The 19,989-nt window shown below is 46.1% G+C and overlaps 1 protein-coding gene across 1 annotated transcript in view; it reads left to right on the forward strand.

Annotated features, from left to right (window-relative positions):
- The window catches only part of HORMAD1 (HORMA domain containing 1), a 974,569-nt gene that overhangs the window by 485,720 nt on the left and 468,860 nt on the right, over positions 1-19,989 (forward strand). Inside the window, exon 15 of the mRNA XM_086947457.1 lies at positions 7,539-7,690. Within this exon, the coding sequence (XP_086803583.1) occupies positions 7,539-7,690 (152 nt within the window). The remainder of the gene's footprint in view (positions 1-7,538; positions 7,691-19,989) is intronic.

A 19,989-nucleotide genomic window follows, 5' to 3' on the forward strand; every position in this document is an offset into this window, starting at 1 on the left:
ATTTGTGGCATGGTGCGCAGCAAAGGCTGAGGATCCCCTTTCTGCCCCTCTTTCAGAGGTTCTTCTCTTTCTTCTTTTTCTTGCCCAGCAGGGCTCTGCTCTGGGCACTCTAAAGGGCTACCTTTCTGCCATTTCCGCCTTCTTAAGGCTCCCTGATCAGCCCTCTTCGTTCAAGTCCCCAGTTGTAAATAGGTTTTTGAAGGTCATCAATCATATGTTTCCTCCTGTTGCTTTCGTGATGCCTCAGTGGGACTTGAACCTCTTCCTGACCTATCTGATGTGCGCTCCTTTCGAGCCACTTCATAACTGTCCCCTTCGTCTCCTTACTCTCAAGACTGCATTCCTGGTTGCCATCACCTCTTCCAGGAGAGTGAGTGAGCTCCAGGCTCTTTCCTCTAAACCTCCTTTCCTTTCTGTCCATCCGGACAAAGTTGTGTTGCGGACGCGACCCTCTTTCCTGCCCAAGGTTGTCACAGCCTTCCACATCGGGCAGTCCATCACCTTGCCCACCTTCTTTCCGCCTCCGCATCCCTCGAAAGAGGAAGAGAGGCTCCACCGTCTGGACCCAAAACATGCGCTCTCATTCTATCTGGATCGCACACGTCAGTTCCGGGTGGATGACCAACTTTTTGTTGGGTACGTGGGCGCTAAGAAAGGTCGGGGTGCACAAACGAACCATCTCTCGTTGGGTCGTCTTGTGAATCAAAGCGTGCTATTCTTTGGCTAAAAAGGAGCCTCCTGTTGGGCTGAGGGCCCATTCCACTCGCGCCACGGCGGCTACTACTGTCCTAGGTCGGGGAGTCCCCTTGCAGGACATCTGTCAGGCAGCTTCGTGGGCCTCGCTGCACACGTTCGCAAGACACTACTGCCTGGACAGCCAAGTACGGAGAGATGGCTTCTTTGGCCGTTCCGGTCCCCAGAACTTTCTGGTGTGATCATTGGTTCGCAGACCCACTGCCGGGGTTGGTATTGCTGGGGTATCTATTCTAAGGTAAGGAATCCAATACTAACCTGTTTCTTTCAGATGCACTAGTTACTTACCTTCGGTAACGATATCTGTAAGAAATAGTAGTTAGTATTAAATTCCTTACCGCCCCAACCATCCTCCCCGTTCTACGAACCAATATCTAGGGTTAAGGTCATCCCCTTTCAGGGCCCTAGTTTCATGGCACCAGTGTTGGTTTTTATCATGGCTCTGCGTTTCTGGCGCGGAAAAGCTGTGTATAAGAACTGACGTCAGCGCGCGAGGGCGGCGTCTAAGTACTCCGGCGACGTCATCCCGGCGCCAACGAAGCCGACGACGGACGCGGAGCTGCAGATGACACCTACCGACGCACAAGGGTACTGCTACGCAAAAGTTTCCCGATCCAGTCTGACGCCTGGGCATATTCTAAGGTAAGGAATCTAATACTAACTTCTGTTACTTACAGAAACACTCGTCATGAGCATGGTAAAGGGTAATTGTTTAAAAGCTTGCTAGCATGCAGATGTCCAAGGTAGGGGTTCATGCACATCCTTAGTAGTGAGGTACAGGACGGGTTTTGTTAGTAAGGAGAAGTTCGGGATCCAGTGCCGACAATACAAAGTTATCCCCAGTAACGTGCATACCTCGGGTTGGGTCTTAGGAACAGGCATATTAGTAATAGCAGCTATGCGCTCAGGTGTTAGTTTGCGACCCTCCTTCGACAGTAGGTGATCTAAGTAGGTGACCACCTGTCGACAATATTGGAATTTCGATAAGGACACCTTGTGTCCATGATGTGCCAAATGTAGTAGTAACTTAACTATGGCCTCTTTACTTCCTTTTTCAGTGTCAGAGGCCACAAGAAGATCATCAACGTATTGCAGCAACACATTACCAGGGGGAAGTACCAAAGAATCCATTTGTGTTTTTTAAAACCGGACTATAAATGCTTGGGCTTTCTGTATAGCCTTGTGGAGCACGACAGAATCTAAAGCTCTGACCGGCTATTGCAAATCCAAACAGATATCTGCTATCTGGATGGATTTGAATGCTAAAGAAAGCATTATTCACTGAAAAGAATTTGGCTGATAGGGGAATCATTGTGGCAATGTCGGGGACCACTGAATATCCGGGAACCTCAATTTTATTTACCTCTCTAAGGTTAATGACGAAACAATAAACATCAGGGTGAGCATCAGAAGTGTCCAAGGGTGTCATTTCTTGGATAGGGAGTATAGGGCTATTGCACACATTCCCTGCTATCCCTTCAACCACACCAGATTTAATCAATTCCTGTATTATTTGCAACAAGGCCCTCTCTCCTGCCTGGGATGTCTTGTTTTGGGGAATTCGGGGCATTCTGGCATTATCCTTGACCTGTGTAGAGACTGGCGGAATCTGAAGCAAGCTCCCATCAGTATCACCTGTAGCCCAGAGTGTATGTGGCACATCTCAGAACTGGGGAGGAAGTGTAACATCTTTGGCCAGACATTGTTTAGCACAAGCCAGAAGTCATGTAAACACTGTCTGGAGATCAATAAATTGTCGCATTGCAACCGTTTTAACAAATCCAGTCCTAGTAAGTTCTCTCCACAATTTGATGTCAACAGGAATGGTGAGTCAACCGTGGAAGGGCCAATAGTCAAGGCAAGAGGCTTAGAAATGGGGCAACAGGTACGCCTGGGAAACCCACCAAAACATTGTTTTGGCCAGACAGAGCTGCCCCGGGACCAGTGAATGGGAGACAGAGCTATTCATAGCCCCAGTATCAACAAAAAGAAATTCGGTAGTACCTTGTAAATCTGCAGTAACGTACGGTCCATGCTGATCTACAGGCACTGGAACTGGTCCCTTGCCCTGCCCCTGGCTGGCCTAACTGTAAGACAACCCTGTCACTTCATCCATATCATAATCATCATGATATTATTGTCTTCCCCGAGGATCGTCAAAATAGTTCAGCTCTGTCTAATGTAAGACATGTCCTCTGACTGTATTCCCCCTCAACCTCCTCCTCCATGTCCTCGTCCTACGAAACTCTGACCTCTCTGAGCCCCACCTCTCTGCAACAATGCCGGGCACTCGTTCCGCCAATGTCCCTCTTTCTTACAGTACACACATTGGTTGGGTCCCACAGGTGTACCTGAAGCACCACCTCTGTTAGATCGAGGTAGCCGTGGACCTGAACCCGAACCACACCCTCTTCCCCCTCCTCTTGCAACTTTCTGCATCAACACCCTCGTCTTCAAATCTTTTGACTTCTCTACCTTTTCCTTGTACTCATTCTCTCTATGCTAATAATACTGCGCCATACTCCATATGACTGACGGGGAGGATGTTTTCCAGGTACTTTCCGAGGCCTGCAACCTAGTTGCAATATCAGGGAGCAAATTGGTAACGAATCTGTTGACAAACAAACGGACACCACCCTCTTGTGACAAATCCTGACCACTAAAATCTAGAAACACCCCTTCAAATCTAGTAAAGAAATCCAAAACACTCTTGTCCTTCTTCTGGCGACACGCAGTCAACTTATCCCAAACCACTCTCTTCGGTGGGATAAGGGAGTGCATATAGGTGATAATACACCCCGGTAAAGCCAATAGCTCTGCCTTTGGCTTCTCACCGGGCTTGCGCTCCTTATCCCATGCTTTGATCTCGTCCTTTGTGCCACCCACTCCAACGCAAGGTCCTGCATGTGAACCTGGCTCCATATATTCACCAGTACCAACAAGCCGAAAAACAGCTCTATGTCACCTAGCGTCATCAATCTGGAGGAGGCCGCCTCTGTCAATTCCTTGTAATATGCAGTGCGCTTTTTTCCTGGATCCGGCAACTGGCTCTTTAGGGAAAGGACCTCGCTCCTTTTCCAAGGATTGTAGGGCCCTTGCTCTTTAAACCGAGCGTCGGCTTGCAGTCTTATTACAGTATCCGTGGAGTTGTGCAGTTCTGGTATTTCAGGATGATAAATGGGATGGACTTCCCTCACGGGGTGCTGTGTCCCTAATATCGGAACCTTTTGGAGTAACCTGCCTCTGTAACCCACTAGTGTAGTCACGTTGTTAAAAACATCATTCAGGGCATTGCCCATAACATATACCCTGTCTCGTATGTCATAGATAATCTGTGGTGCGGTACCCTGGAAACACTGTTCCCACAATTCTATCAGCGTGGCAGACATGTGCTTAAGGGCATGCTTCTGTATGAAGGGCCCATAATCTTTCATAACACTCCACATATCCTCCACACTATAGATTGGGTGCCGGGCCCATTCGGCTGCCTGATTCCCCACCATCTGTTTCTCCTCAGTAACGACCACAGAGCGCACTAACACTTTTTCCATGCGATCTCGCGCTGCTGCCCAGTTGGCTCTGGGAATTCCACGTGCAGGCATTTCAGTATTCAATGGTGTTTGGGGCGTTACACTCACAGGGGAAGGGGCGGATGCAGAAACAGGTATCATCATATAGGGAGACAGAGTAGTTGGGGTGTAAGGGGAGTAGTGAACAAGACAGAGCCAAAAGACAGGGCAGGAGAGTGAAGAGATAGAAAAAGAGAAGTAACCGTGTCCGCTCCTGTGGCTGGCGGAAATACAAGGGAGGCAAGTGGGTCTTGGGCTGAGGCAGTAGTACTAGAAACGGCCGCATCAGAGGGAGCAACTCCAAGGGTCGAGGGCTGGGATGTGGGGACCGTGGGGTATATCCGCTGTGGAGCATAGGGTGGTGGGACACGAGAATCTAAAAGTTCCTCAACTATCTCATCCTCCTCCCTAGTAACATAACACGTCGGAATTTCCTATCTGCGCACTCTATGCCTTTCTCCGTCTTTTCTCTATCATAAGCTACCACCTTTTGCGTAATAGTTTGTGTCTGCTTCCTTCGAACCTCGTTCTCTGCTCGCACGCGTTGCTGCTTTGCTTCTTTCTGACACACTCTCAAAGAATCAAACATGGACTGTCTACTCCTTTTAGCAAACAATTTGTCCTGCAGAAAATGTATTTTTTGTTCATCGAACTAACCAGTAAGTGGCCATTGCAGCTCAGAATGGTCCCTTGTATATTTATTCCACAATGTGCTAAACATAATAGGGCCAATACCATGCTTGACATATATGTCAACATTTGGGGAACCCTCCAGAGGTGCAGGCTGACTCTCTTCCAACCGAGCATCGGTAGAACAACATCGACATCCAAAACATCCTAACTTACTCAAACAAGGCATCTCAATATAAGACACACACACTGTCCCTATCGGACAACAACACCAACATCTAAAAATAAGAAAAAATAGAGTCGCTCAAAACGTCAAAACCAACTGTCCAGAGAGCATAGTTGCTACACACTCAATCAGCATTTCACCAGCACCATCATCTGCATCGGTCCACAATCCACACAGCACCCAAACACGCAAGCGAATCACACATCAGCCCAGTGACTGCATCAAGCTCAAGACGACAGTCTAAAGACCATACTGAGTTCGAGAGGACAGGCTTTTAGCCCCAGACCTTTTTTCAAAGCACAAGCCAAATTACCGATTGGTCCATCAGACTGTTTGCAAACACTCTGTGTCCTTTAAAAGGGTCCGCAAACCCACTGAGTACAAACCAAAACGGCATTAAACCGCACCAAGACACAGCCCGTCGACTTGTGTCGTTCAAACAAGGCAGTCCAGAAACGATATGAGTAGAGTTCTCATATCTCATATCAGTGAGTTTGTGACCTTCAGCCAGAATCCTATCCCTATCTCGAAAATTCAGAAACTGGGCTATGATCATTCTGGTTGTGGCTCCAGGGGACCGGGGTGTACCTGGGGTCCGGTGAGCCCTTTCTATGATATAGCAGGAAGAGAACTTGACTTGTGAAATGAGAGAGCAAAGCCATTTATCAAGGAACTTCACTAGGTCCGTGCCTTCAGCACCCTCGGGGAATTCTAAAAAGCGAAGATTCTTTCCTGCGGGCCTGTTTTCTGAGTCTTCTAGCTGCCATATTATGTCCTTCGTGGTGAACCAGGCTTCTGTGACTTCCTTTTTGCAGAGTGGCGACAGTGTCTTTCAGTTCATATATTCGGGACTCTGCCGTAGTGACTTGCTCCGCCGTATTGCGGAGGTCCTAGCGCAGTTGAGTGACCTCTGACCATACTTCACCCACTTTGTCTTCCAGGGTCTTCCAGGAAGACAGTGTAGCCAAGAGGAGGGCTGCATTGTCAGGCATATGCTGCGCCTCAGACCCCGGAGGAAAGGGGGCATCCACCACTCTCGCAAAATGGTTGAGTCGTCCCTGTCTTGGGGGCTTGGGGGCTTTATTCTTGGCCATCTTCTTAGTGTTGATGAGTTGTCGGACCAGGGCCACCAACTCGCAGGCAGTAGGCATGTGTTCCACCTCCCTCCTAGCAGCCAGGCAGTCTAAATGTTCCTGTATTCGTATGATCAGGGCACAGTACCGCCGCCCTGGAGTCCAGTGCCGCCCCACTCCGGGTCCTGGTACTAGATACTGCTGGCCCCGTGGGGAGGGGGACGATTTCACCAACCAGGGGCCACAGCGGTCAGACTAGGGCTCCCAATGCCCATGCCAGCTGCTCCGACCTAATGCCATCTGCCTCCGCCCGGTGTATGTGGGTGGCCCAGTACCTATTGGACCTGTATCTCCGTGGGTCCAACAGCCTCATGGACAGTCCCAGCTTGTCCCCGGTCCCCCAGGCTCCCGTCCGCCTCCACCGTCTCACCAGGCCAAATGCGGGGCCAAAGGCGCGGGTTGCTGCAATATTTATCAGACAGTCTTCAGTCTGCAAAGTAGCCCCAGGGGCCTGGACGGGTTGCTCGCCCTTACGGCTTCTCCAACTTTCTCCACCGTCAGGTCTCAGCGGAGCCAGACTCGCCTCAGCCGCTCCCCAGGCCTCAGTGCTCCGGACGCGGTCAGCGCCTCCGCTCCTGTCCTACGCTCTGCAGGTGAGCTCCTCCCGAGGAGGGTAAAGAGGGGATCGATACGGTCGTCAGAAAGTGCAGGGCCATGATAGGGCCATTCTCCCGCCCCTCGGGCTCTGCCATCCAGGACACTGGAGAATTCTCTAGCACGTCAGGCCGCCGCTATATTGTCAGTGGGCCTCAGCTTCCCGTGGACCAAACAGCGTCTTACATCAGCGGTCTATTAAGTAGCACACCTGCCCGGCCAATCCACCATACATCAGTAGTATACTGCCAGCATTTGCGTAGGTCAATTACATTCAGGGGCACAGGATTATTGCAGGACCTGCCTGGAGATCCGCATCAACGCGTCTAGCCCTCCATCTTTCTGACCACGCAACCTTGATTTAACAGCTTTTTAATCTCGACTGCCTAATAGGTTCTCTTGTTTGCTGAATTACTGATTTTACAGGTTAGTCACTTATTCCTTTGATGTTGGCCAGTGGCCCTTTCTTATTTACACCCACTCAAATTGAGGGAAAAAGTTAACCTAATGCTCATATTCACATTTGGTTGTAAAGGTAAAATACAATAAATAAATGGCACTAGAATGTTCATAAAATAATAAATAATTGACAGTGCTTTAATATAATTTTTTATTCTGAATTTTCCTTTGCAGTAATTGCAACAAGCGAGACACCAGTGTGACATGTAATGATCTGAAAAAATCAAGTGTCCTTCTTATTCGCAAACTCTATGTTCTTATGCAAAACCTTGGTCCCTTGCCCAATAACGTCTGTTTGACCATGAAACTCTTCTACTTCGATGAAGGTACAACCCATCAGACTTTAAAAAAAAATCCTTCATTGAAGTGATGTGTGAACAGTGTAGTGTATTTTTCGGTGTTCAAATTAACATTGTTAAACTGTAGTTTTTTCTATTGTAAAACCTCCTGATAATTGACCTTTGTGCTTAAGTTTTCTGTAAAATTGGTATTTTGGTTTATATTCATGCTTTAAATGTTTTGAGGGGATTGTCAACAAAATGATCTGAGTCATCTGTGGATTACAAACTAGGAAGGAGTGTGTTAGAAGTGGAGGAGGATGAAGCCAGGTGGTCAAATTCATAGTACATTAAAAATTAAGATTTGCTCAACTTCTGTTAAAAATTAGTGAAACACTCAATTGTAACTTAGTGCTTCAGTCGTATTGTATTGTTTCAAAAACTTTTTTTTGGCTACAGACAGTAACCATAAAAGCAAAAATAATTCACATTACACGAATAAATCAAATAAAAATGATAAGCTAACAGCAATTCATAATTCAAAATACAATGGCAGGCGCATGATAACGCATCGGGTAAATAAACCAACACAAACACATTATATAGTGTGGAAAGGCCTCGGCTACACCCCTCCTGAGCAGAAATATAATTGAACAGGCTCAAAAAATATGAAGAGCACTTTAGTATACAGATAGAGCTCAAGAATGAGTATGACCTTCCATGGGAAGCTTTAATTTCTCTGGGGCCCCAGTTCCCTTTGGCATCGAAAGAACACCCAACTAGGAACATTCTTGGATGGAGCCAATAGGGTGTTTTTGTTGGTATACACTGAACATCATGTGTGGCTTTGGGCCACAAGTCAGTAAAGCAGCATAGTTTGCATAGAGTAAAATAGGGACCATTTTCTTCCAAATGAGAGGGACATCCATGTGTTTTTTGTAACGGCTGATTTTAATCCATTTATGTATAAAAGGAATAAAATCGGTGGTAGACCTGGATCCCCCTCAACCAAAATATTTCCGTCTGTGGATCTTGTACAGAAATTATTTTCTGTGCGCAACAACTTTTGCCCTGTGGTTCACCTGTACCAGTCTTAGGAAACAGCCTGAACAATGATTTTTAAACAATGAGTGGCCTTAACAACAACTTATACACAACGACCTGGGACTGAACCACGACCTCCTTAACAACTACTTCATTAAACAACGAGTGGCCTTTAATTCTTTCCTAGGACTCGCATCTTCCTCTATTCCACCAGGACAATTCTGCCTCCTTCATCTTATTTTCTTAAATTTTATTTTATTTTTTAAAGCATTATTAAACAAGTTACAAAGGCTTTGGATACATGAAAGTGGTTATGGCAAGATGAAATATAGAACATATGAAAGAACCCAGTGGTCCTGAAGTGATTGATCATCTGGCAGGAACAGACAGTAAACTGACAATTCCTGCTGTCATACATAATGACAAAACAATAATGAATGGCAAGATTACTCCAGTATTGGAACTTTCATGGATTCACATGCTTGAATCATTCCCTGTTGTCGAGATGAGAATCCCCGGTACATTTAAAAAGTAATGTCCCAATAGACATAGAACTTAAAGGCCTAAGGCCTCATTCTTTAGTAACATATATGTGTCCTTATTTAAAAAAAGGTCAAACTTAGAAAACAACCAATCAGATCACTACACCCTATAGAACCTTCCTGAGAGTAGCTCCAGTCCCTCTGATTGTCTACTACACGTCATCCTAGGGATCCTCCACTTAGCTCTGCTCAGTTTTTCTCACAACTCTTTGGCATTACCTTTCTACAAGTTTTTTTCTGTTTCTTGACTAAAGATTATATATTATACAGATCTCTGTATCTGTTCTCAGGTGAAGTAAACTGACGCTTCCATGTCAGAAACACCTAAAAAAGGCCTCTTCAGGAAGATGAGACTACATATCGACAATCCCCATGAGGATTGCCTTTATTGTCTCTAGCCAGACCACAGACCCAAGGATTGCAAAGTATGCCACACGTTTTCCACCAAGACCCTAAAAGATCGTGAAGGGAGGATTTTATTGTGGCTGCAGAGGCTTAAAGATGATCGTGTTTCTCATAAGGAGAGTGATGTTTCTTCAAGGTCCTCTTCGAAAATGCCTCAAAAAAGAACGCTTCATGACTCTGCAGGTCAAAATTCTCAGCAACCTCTAAAGAAGGCTCACAAAAAGTCTTCAGAATGTTCCCAAAAACATGCCGCCCTTTCTAAGTTGCATCCTCAATACCAACAAGATAAAGATCCAGTTTCTGCCAGAAAATCATCTCCGAAACTGGGCTCAGAACCTTCTACTACTCCTGTGAAGGTTAAACTTACTTTCAAAAAGCCTGTCTCAGCTCCCTTTGTTATCGACGGTATCGATTACTATGTCTTCCAAGATATAGTCAACGACGCATCCAACATCGACGGTGAATCCAGCGTCAACGACAAACCTACCATCGACGGCGGACCTCTCATTGGCGATCTTACCCATCATCCCGTTAACTGCTGAGTCATCGGTAGCTATGTCGTCGATGGCTGTACTAACGTCCACACCTTTATCAACTGTGGCACCCCCATTGTCATTGTCGAGGCAGCTTGCGGTCGCCTACGGCTCATCGTCATCGACGACAGTCTCTTCCAGAAGCCAGCCAACATCAAAAACAAGAAATAGTTTTTTACCTAAAAGTGAGGCAAAAAACACTAACTCCTTCTTTGACATCACCGAGTAGAATTTAGTTTGTGTTGCCAACACATCTGTTGGATGATGATGATTATTCTGAGGATAACAGTCTCTTTGGGGCAGCTCAAAGCCTATCAGAGCTTAACGTGAAATACCACGAAGACTCCTATGAACAAGAATATTATGGCCAACAATATTATTACTCTGACCAATGCCCTCAGCAACAACTTCAACAAGATATGGTATGTCTTCCCTCCACTCTTGTTACAGACTTACAATCCATGTTAGTGGATTACAGAAAGAGATTTACCCCAACATTCTCCTCAACCAGAAGTACTTTTACAACAACTATTATCCTTTGAGGATGAATAAGAGCAGGAGGAAGGTGAGATGCAATAACGTGACGAATAGGACGATTACATAATTCCTCCTCCAGTGTCGCTGTCTCCACCACAAACTGATTCACCTCCAGAGAACATAGAAGGTTTCCATAACCTCTCGGAGAGAGCTGCCAGTCGTTTTGAGTTGCCAATGCATGTGCATCAGCAGGACTGTTTCCTTTATGATTTCAAGGAGCCTTTTAGGAAATCAGTCAGATCCATGCTCATTGATACAGAATACAGTGGGTAATAGTAATCCTCAACAGGGAAAAGCCGCCCCTAAAGCTGTGAAACAAACCTATCTCTTCATAGTTTTTAGCGGAACTGTAGTTGACAATCTGGGGTGCTAAATGCACTAATTGCACTGATTACCCACAATGCTACTGGCAGGTCAGAACCACCTGCACTTAAAATGAAAAATTGATTAGTAGTAGCACTCCCTAATCTAGTCACATTTGGTACTCTTCGTCCAAAATATAGGGTATAAATAAATACAATTATACTGCTAATCCAATTAAACAACTCTTAAATGACTACGGCGCTATGTCATCATAAATTCTCCACACTGGTCGTCAATTTGTCTTCTTTATTTTCTTATAGCAAAATCCCAGCAAAAAGCCAACACGTGTTTTGTCTGTACAATAATAAGTATTCAGACTTTTTCAAGGCAATCACGTTGGTCGAGTCAAAAGTCACCGGGCCATCTGATGGTTAAACCTCAGATATTCAGAGGAATGTAAGAGCAAAAAAGACTATATATAGCCAAGAAACGATGTGTAGGCCAATTATATATATTAATTGTGCCTGGTGAATTGTCAATCTCAGTTCAACAGAGTCAGCAGAGTCGCACTATCCTTGTCAAATAAATGGCGTCCACACCGTTTGTGCACTTAATAAAAAGTATAAGGCTCCTGATGACGCCTGCTTGTCTCATGTGTCATCCAAGACCAGACTCGGTGGTATCACAAGCGGGGCAACGTAGATCAAAAAATCCTTTGGCACCATTATCAGCACCCTTGGACAAGGAAGGTAGAAGGCTTGATAGCATAGGCAAGCGCTTCTTGGCAATGTCAGTATTAAGGGTGAGAGCCTCTAATTCCCTGGCGTTGTTAGGCCATTACAATAGGCAAATGTGGTCAGATATTGCCACTTATATCAATAACCTACCAGCAGACGTCAGAGAAGAAGCCAGGAAAATACTGCTGGAGCGTGAATATCCGCTTCAGAGATCATAGTTTGTGCGATGGACACTGCTTTCACCGGTTTACGGCAACTGGCCGGGGGCAGTTTTAAGTCGTTAGGGATGGCTGAAAGCTACAAGAGTCAGGCTTGAAGTTCAGACCAAGATTTTAAATCTGCCTTATGACGGGGAGGAACGTTTTGGAAAACACTTAGATGAAGTGTTACAAGGAATATAGAAAGATAAAGACACTGCTAAGGCCCTTGGCACTCTGCAGTATAGAAAGATGCCTTTTTGTGGTGCACAGGGCAAGGATCAGTCATCCTCCAGAGGAGGTTACCAACAGTATCAGTATCCCGCTTATACCTCTTCCAGCCAACAATATAGGCCACAATTTGCCCAACAACAACCACCTGGAGCTGGCTACAACAAGTGCTTTTTCAGAGGGAAAACAGGGCAGGACAAAGATACTAAACGTCGCCAATGACCTTCTAAAACTGCCAGCTGCTATTTCTCCAATTCCTTCCAAAGTAGGAGGTACAATTTCCTATTACCTGTAAAATTGGAAACAATTTAGAACAGACCAATGGGTCTTAGACCTAATACAATTAGTTAATTCTCTGGAATATAGAGACACCCCACCCCTAACCCCTCCGCAACCTCTTGTTCACAAGCATTTACACCTCTTAAAGTTAGAGGTTGTTTCCATGATTCAAATGGGAGCAAATAGAACGCATTCAACTTGCCAGAGGGGGAAAATATTATACTCCCGTTTCTTCCTGGTTCGCAAGAAGTCAAAAAAGTGGACACCAATTCTACATTTGAGAAGTCTCAACAAATTCCTCAAGAAACAGTTGTTCCGCATGATCACTATCCAGGATGTGTTGCAGTTTCTCAACGGAAACAACTACATGCTGTCCTTAGACCTTCAGGACACATATTTGCACATACCCATACACAAATACACAAGAAACACAAAACGTTTCTCATATTCTGAGTGTTACCTTTTGAGCTCAAATCAGCCCTTCGAATTTTTACGAAATACCTTGCACAAGTAGCAGCTTAACTCAGGCAACATCATCACCGAATCTTTCCCCACCTCGACGACTGGCTAGACAATGCTCCTACCTACCGGGCTGCAAGAGCATCAACCAAGACCTGTCTGCGCCTCTTCCACCAGCTAGACTTCACCTTAAATCTGGAAACATCAGTCCTCCAACCCTCCCTGTGACTAACTTTCTTAGGAGCCATACTGGATACTGCTTTAAACAAGGCTTATCCCACATTGGAAAGACAGCAGAGGTTAATAACTTTCTCGAAACGCACAGATTTTTTTTTTCTTTCTGTATGCCTTTACAAATCTCTCCTGGACGTGATATCCTCTTGTATTCTTCTCATTCCTCACTGTCGCCTGCACATGCGTCCTCTCCAGGAAGCTCTAAACATCCAGTGGGTACCAGTCAAGGGAACATTCGATGACTTAATTTGAATAACTCCACCCATGGTTTCCTCACTACTCTGGTGGACACAACCTTGTCATCTGTCGCAAGACTTACCATTCCTGCCTCAAGCCTCTCCCATGATGATAACAACAGATGCTTCCTTGGAAGGCTGGGGAGCTTTTCTACAAGAACTTCAGATCAGCGGCACGTGGCCTCTATCTCATCGGAATCTTCATATAAAACTTCTCGAACTAGGAGCAGTGTCACTTGTTCTATAAGCTTTCTTACCCCGAATAAGGATTTATTCTGTGTTTGTCAGGACTGACGATACTACTACAATGCACTACTTAAACAAGCAAGGGGGAAGATAATCTCTTCCTTTGTCTCAAGAAGCTCAACTGATCTGGAACAGACCGAACACCATAGCAGACACACTAAGCAGGCTACAAATATCCTGCCACGAGTGAGAGTTGAGTCAATGGACTCAACAGCATCATCTCCTGGTGGAGCAAACCAAACATGGACCTGTTTCCAATTTACGACAACGCCAAATGACAGTACTTTGCAAGCTGGCATCCCCATCAGGGATCATGGGGTAATACCTTTTCAATAGCATGGTCCGGCGTATTTGCCTATGCTTTTCCTCCCATTCCTCTTCTTCTAAGGGGGCTATAGAAGATAAAGGGGGAGCCCTGCAAAATCATCTTAATAGCCCCAGCGTGGCCCTGCCAGCAGTGATACACAGAATTTTATCTTCTTTCACTGCAACTTCTGATACCCCTCAAACCGATTCTATCCCTATTAACAATGAACCAGGGACAACTACAACATCCAGACCTCGGTTCTCTGAGGTTATCCGCCTGGTTCCTGAGTCCCAGAGGGTTCAACACTTAAAGATTCCACCAGAATGCAGAGATGTCCTATCTCGTGCTCGAGCGGACAGTACCCCATAAGCATACTCTTTAAAGTGGAAAAGATTCTGTATTTGGTACAGATCAGCCAAGCTGCACCCTCTTTGGTCATCTCCAGAAGAGATTTTGCCATACCTCCTGCATCTAGCACGTACAGGTTTGGCTCCTGCTTCGATCAAAGTACACTTATCGGCTATCTCTTGTTTCCGGAGATCATCTGAGATTCCATCTTGGTGGTCCAGCAGACTGGTAAAGCAGTTCCGTAAAGGATTAATCAGGACTTTTCCACCTGTGAGAGCTCCCGCTCCTACATGGCAGCTTAACACTATTAGATAGCGGCGGGTTAAAATTACTATTCCCACTCCAGTGAGTGCAACAGTAGAGAAACTATTGGATAGCAGAGAAACAAAAATTACTATTAACATTTAAACATTTTTTTTAAATAATCTTGAAAATAAACAAACAATATTTTAAAAATATACAATTACGGCCATCCCCGCGGTGTTGGGACTGGCCGCCAGACATGCGGCGGTCCCGCACAGCGAATTAGGATGCGACTGCCACCATGGCGGTCCCATTCTGCAATTTGACATTGCGCCAGGTGCTGTTGACAGCAGCACCCGCCACAATGTAAAAATCGCATGTCTGGCATTTCACTGCACCACACAGTGCCTGCCACTTGGTGCAGCGAAATGTTGGGGGTACCATAGGTACCCCTCTAGTGTACCCCACCTCCCCCAGAAACAAGGGGGGCCCGCAACAGGCCCCCAAAACCAATGCCCGCCAGCCTTTCCATGGCGGCATCGGCTGTTCAGTCCCCACATCCTAATATGGCGGACGGTGCCTGCTAGGCACTGCCACCATATTAGTGCCCCTGCTCTGCCCGGCAGGCAATCGTTGCCACCAGTGGTAAAGCGGCAGACGGACTTTGCGTCCGCTGCGATACCCACCGCCATCCTAATATGGATGTGGGTAAATCAGTGGCGTTCGTTCCGCCATCGTATTGAAACAATTCAGGCTTTATCTAGTGAGTGCTCTCATTTGTGGATTTTATTTGTGGGGAATTACAGATTTTTTTCAACTTCCGGGTTGGCTGCTCAAGTGAAGTAGCATGGCTGACCTAGCAGAGCAAAATACTGCCGCTCTCAAGAACGGATCCAGCAGTGACCCAAATGTATTACGGGGACTCTTTTAATTTTTTCCAACGTTTTCTGAAGGAAAAAGACCAGGCGCCATGTGAACCATGGCCTGTACCTGAAGAATGAGGTGTATGGTGGCCAGCTTCCCCTCATGACCCCATCACGCTTACCTGGGAATATCTGTGTCCTGGCAGAGCGGGGAGTAGGGGGAGTCCTAATTGCCAGAACAGATTGTGGACTGGGGTGGGTGGGAGGATCAGTGTGCTCCCCCCACACATACGCCCCACCCACCTGCGGACTGGGCCCAGAACTGTTGTGCCCAATAATCATGTACAGCGCAGAAATGCCAGTAATAGACCTCAGCAATATCATTAGTTGAAGTGGGATATGAAACTGCAGTTGTGCATGATCTGAGATGGCTGGGATTATATGGTTTGGAGGCGTCTTGGTCACCCAGGCTGGAGATCTGCATCATCTACAAGCAGTTCCTTCCTAGATCACACCCTAGTTAGCAATCCCACCCACCGATTCTAATAAATTTGCCAAATTGGTAAGGACAAGGACGTAAGCCCTGTTGGTACCAGGGAAAGATCCACGGTGAGACAAGGCCTTCCCAAACGAAAGTGGATCATTTGACTAAGACTCTGGGTGGCACCCATGACTCATCCTCAGAATCAGTCTCTCCAAAAATGAATCCGGAAGCTATCCCCAATACCCCAAAACACTGGTAGACAAAAAATGCGGGGTCAGCAAAGAGTTTTCTCTACTAAAACAAGATGACTGGAATCTAGGGTTTGTGTGCAGGTACTCAGGCTCTGGGATCAGTACCTGCAACTCAACACAATCACTGTCCAGCCCATTGCTTCTCTTTGTAAAGAAAAGAGAAGTATGTTATTACACAGAACACACAGAATTCCACTATACATTCACTGAAGCACAAATACCTGATTCACAGGTGCAATTCTGTGTGGTTTCAGGGGCCCCTCCATGTTACCTTTGTGGGCCTGCCCCTCTATGGGTGTCCCTAGTCAGGTTCAGAGTTTGAGTTAAGGTTTATAGGTGAAGTTTTTGCTTCTGCCCCGCGTCTCTTTGTCATCTCAGCAGTCAGTCACTCAGGCCTAGGCCCTTTCGGGCTCTCACCCTGTTCGTAGAAGCAGCGCCATGCTGAGTTCGGCCCTCCCTCTACAACAGGATCTCACAGTTTGCAGCGAGAGGGGTCTTCCAGACGGCACACAACGGCCTTGTAAAGAACTGTGCAGCTGCTGCACAGCACGTTGCTTAGAGTTTATTGACAGGTGAGGAAATATAAATTTTATGGTCAAATTGTGTTCCCTAGCGCGTACCCCACCGTCTCCATGTACTAGCTTAAAGTGCATGTAACTTCCCTCCTGTGCCAGCTATGAAGACGCAAATACATTTGCGTCCAACGTTAACATGTCCTCTTTCAGACCCACCCTGAATGGGTTGAATAGTCCGTTCCTAAGTATGCTATGCCAACGTCTTTTTGTAGTACACTTTACACGTTTTTCCAGCTCTGGCAAAGTAGGCCCTGAATTTCTGCCATCGAGCCTTTTTCTGGCTTCTGACTCTGAAATCCTCAGCCCAGGCTGCCTCTGTACCCGTGAACTCTGACTTACTCCCAGCGCGGCCCACCGCGTTTACCTCAGCCTGCTGCCTGCCAAGACTGACTACAACCTTCGAATTATCTGTTCCGCTCCTCGAAAATACATTCCTGCCTACTAGTTCAAGTAAACATTCCCCAGCTGCAGAGCCAAAGGGCCGGCCTGTCTCCATGCAAGTAATTCATAGCCTCTGTTACCATGCTCCCCTGGAAGGCCCATGCCCCCACGCTTCTCATGCAGACACTCAGGCGCTTATACACGCATTCATAGTCAGTATAGAATAGCTTCTGCCCCAGAGACCTTTTCCGTTCAGATAATATGGTTCCCAAACATCAGATATCAGATATGATAGAAGTACAAGTTGATCTGACATGCCAGACTTCTGTCTCTTTCCGTCAGTGTAAATGTCAAGCCCCGTGCACCCTCCAGTTTCACGTCAATCACACGTCATGCAGCTGCGCGCGCATCCAAGCTTCCGATTTCTGCTGACATTGCAACATTTCTGTTTAGTGCCACCCCTTTGTGACACCTACCTGTGACGTTTCTAGCACACACCTCTAGTTCACGCCTAGTCCACGCCTTCTGATTACGTACTAGTAACACGTGGATACTGTTATCTTGTCTTCTCTCAGCTGTTACGCCTACTATATTGCTTTCTATGGTGTAAATTAAGTATATAAGCTATGTATTGTCAATAAAATATTGCTCTATCCCTTCTTCCACCTCTGTGGTGGGAAGAACATGATATCCAGGTCTTGACCATTCCTTTTTAAGGAATAAAACCCCTAAGAACTCTAACACCACGGACTCTGTTTTTTTCTTTCCGATTTGAGTTATTATTGATTAAGTACTTACCTGCATAGAAATTAAGACGGTAAATTATATATTTACAACATTTTGGCGCCCGAATAGGGACCCCTCCCCCACCTCACGCGCCGGTTGGTGCGTTGCAAGCTCTGTCCCCTGCCATCAGTTAGAAGGAAACTACGCGTACCGGCAGGATTTCCTGCATCTCCCTCTGGCCCACGGAGGTGACGAAGACTGCGATCAGTACCCAGACGAGGCGGTGAGGAGTGCGGAGGATCCCGACCAGAGCCTAGCCGAAAGAAGCAAGGTCCGAGGTGTCAAGAGGCCCACCAGTTTTCCGAAGTTTTCCGAAGTTTTCCGAAGTATCCACGTGTCGAGTCGAGTCCAGTCCAGTCGAGTTTTCAGAGGCCTTCTGTTTCCGTGCTTCCCGGTGAGTACCATTGCTGGGACGTATCTAGACGGGTTTGGGTACACAAGTCCGGTCTGCACTGTTTTTAGACAGTGTATCTGTACTGTTTAGCAGTACATCCGTTATTTCAAGTTTCTGCACTGTTTTTAGACAGTGTATCTGTGCTGTTTAGCAGTACATCCGTTATTTCAAGTTTCTGCACTGTTTTAGCAGTGTATCTGTGCTGTTTAGCAGTACATCCGGTATAGAGGGTAGTCATATATGTCTCAAATGTCTTCTTCATGTGATTAATGTCGTGGTATGAGTGTGACTGTTTTTAATGTGCATTATTGTGTTCTTGTATAACTAGCTGTATCCAGTATTAAATAGCAAGGATTGAGCATTCAGTATTAAGTAAAAAAGATGCCGTTTTTCAACAAGTTAAAGCAGATAGGAACTAGGAAAGGGATGCTAGAGGAAGAAATTCCTATCCCCCCTAGGGACACTCCAGGAAACTTTATGTACCACAAGCATGGCATAGATGCCATATTATATCTAGATTTATGGGCCGAGTATACTAAACATCTAGACGAAAGACACAGATGGCCCGTTATCGGAACATGGGATGCCGAGTGCATCATGAAGGTAGAGGAAGCACTATGGAAAAAGACAGCCAGACAATCTCAGAAAGACGCCATAGAGTTTTGGCGTAAGGAATCACATAAGCGTGCTGAAAAAGAATTACGTAGAGAAGATAGACTTAGAGAATCCGATAAGGCCCAAGAAAATGAATTAATTACTGAGGGGATCCGAGTAAAATCAGAGCAAGTAGACCGCGCACGAAACAATCTTGTGAACGGTATGTATCTCGCGGCTGAGGGTTCACCTGAGGCCATTTCAGAAATACCGAAAAATCTGCCGCCACCATTGGTTCCAACTAAAGTAACTCATAGGACCACTAAAGACATATTCCTGAATTCCTATCTAGAGGATGTAGCACCCGCTTACACCAATCTGCCTGTCCGCGCCCTGCCTAACGACAGGGACGGGGGTGGTAACCCGCCCCAAGATCATATTCCGCCAGTACCACAACAGAATCCTCCTGTTCCACCACCTCCACCACTTCCCGTACCTAAAGTTGATTTACCGAAACCACGTCTACCTGACCCTACTAAAAGACAAATTCAAGTTCAGATACAGACTCCACAGAGAGATAATGTTCAAGCTTCCGCCTCAGGGGGTGCGACCGGGGGTCTACACACCCCGCCATTAACGCGCAGGTTACAGCTCGGGGACTTGCAGAGTCCTTTCACGTTCAAGTCACCCAGCCTTGACATACTCAAAGAAAACTTTTCAGTTTGCCGATATGATCCAGTGCCCGGCAAAGACAATAGAATGATGATGGCATCACTATGGTTAAGATCTGCTACTGATTTTCTGCTGTACTATGCAGGAATGAAGGAGCGCCTAGATAGAATATATGAGTTTGTTCAGACTGGGAAAGACCCTGACAGTATTAAGGATGCCATGGAGCATCAGAAAGTTGACGTTCAAGCACAGATACTACGTTTTTTCATAAATTGCCTAATAAGAGAACGAGACCGGCCTGGGACAGATCAGAGTGAATTAGATGCACTAAACAAGTGGGGTCAAAATATATCTGAAGGAAAACACGACAAGGGGACTTGCATAGCCAGTATGTACAAGAAAATTAGAAAGACAGTGATAGAAATACACGAAAAAGAGAAAGAAAAGGCTTCAGAGGAGGAGGAAG

The sequence above is a fragment of the Lissotriton vulgaris genome, chromosome 12 (assembly GCF_964263255.1).
Source record: "Lissotriton vulgaris chromosome 12, aLisVul1.2, whole genome shotgun sequence".
Lineage (NCBI taxonomy): Eukaryota > Metazoa > Chordata > Amphibia > Caudata > Salamandridae > Lissotriton > Lissotriton vulgaris.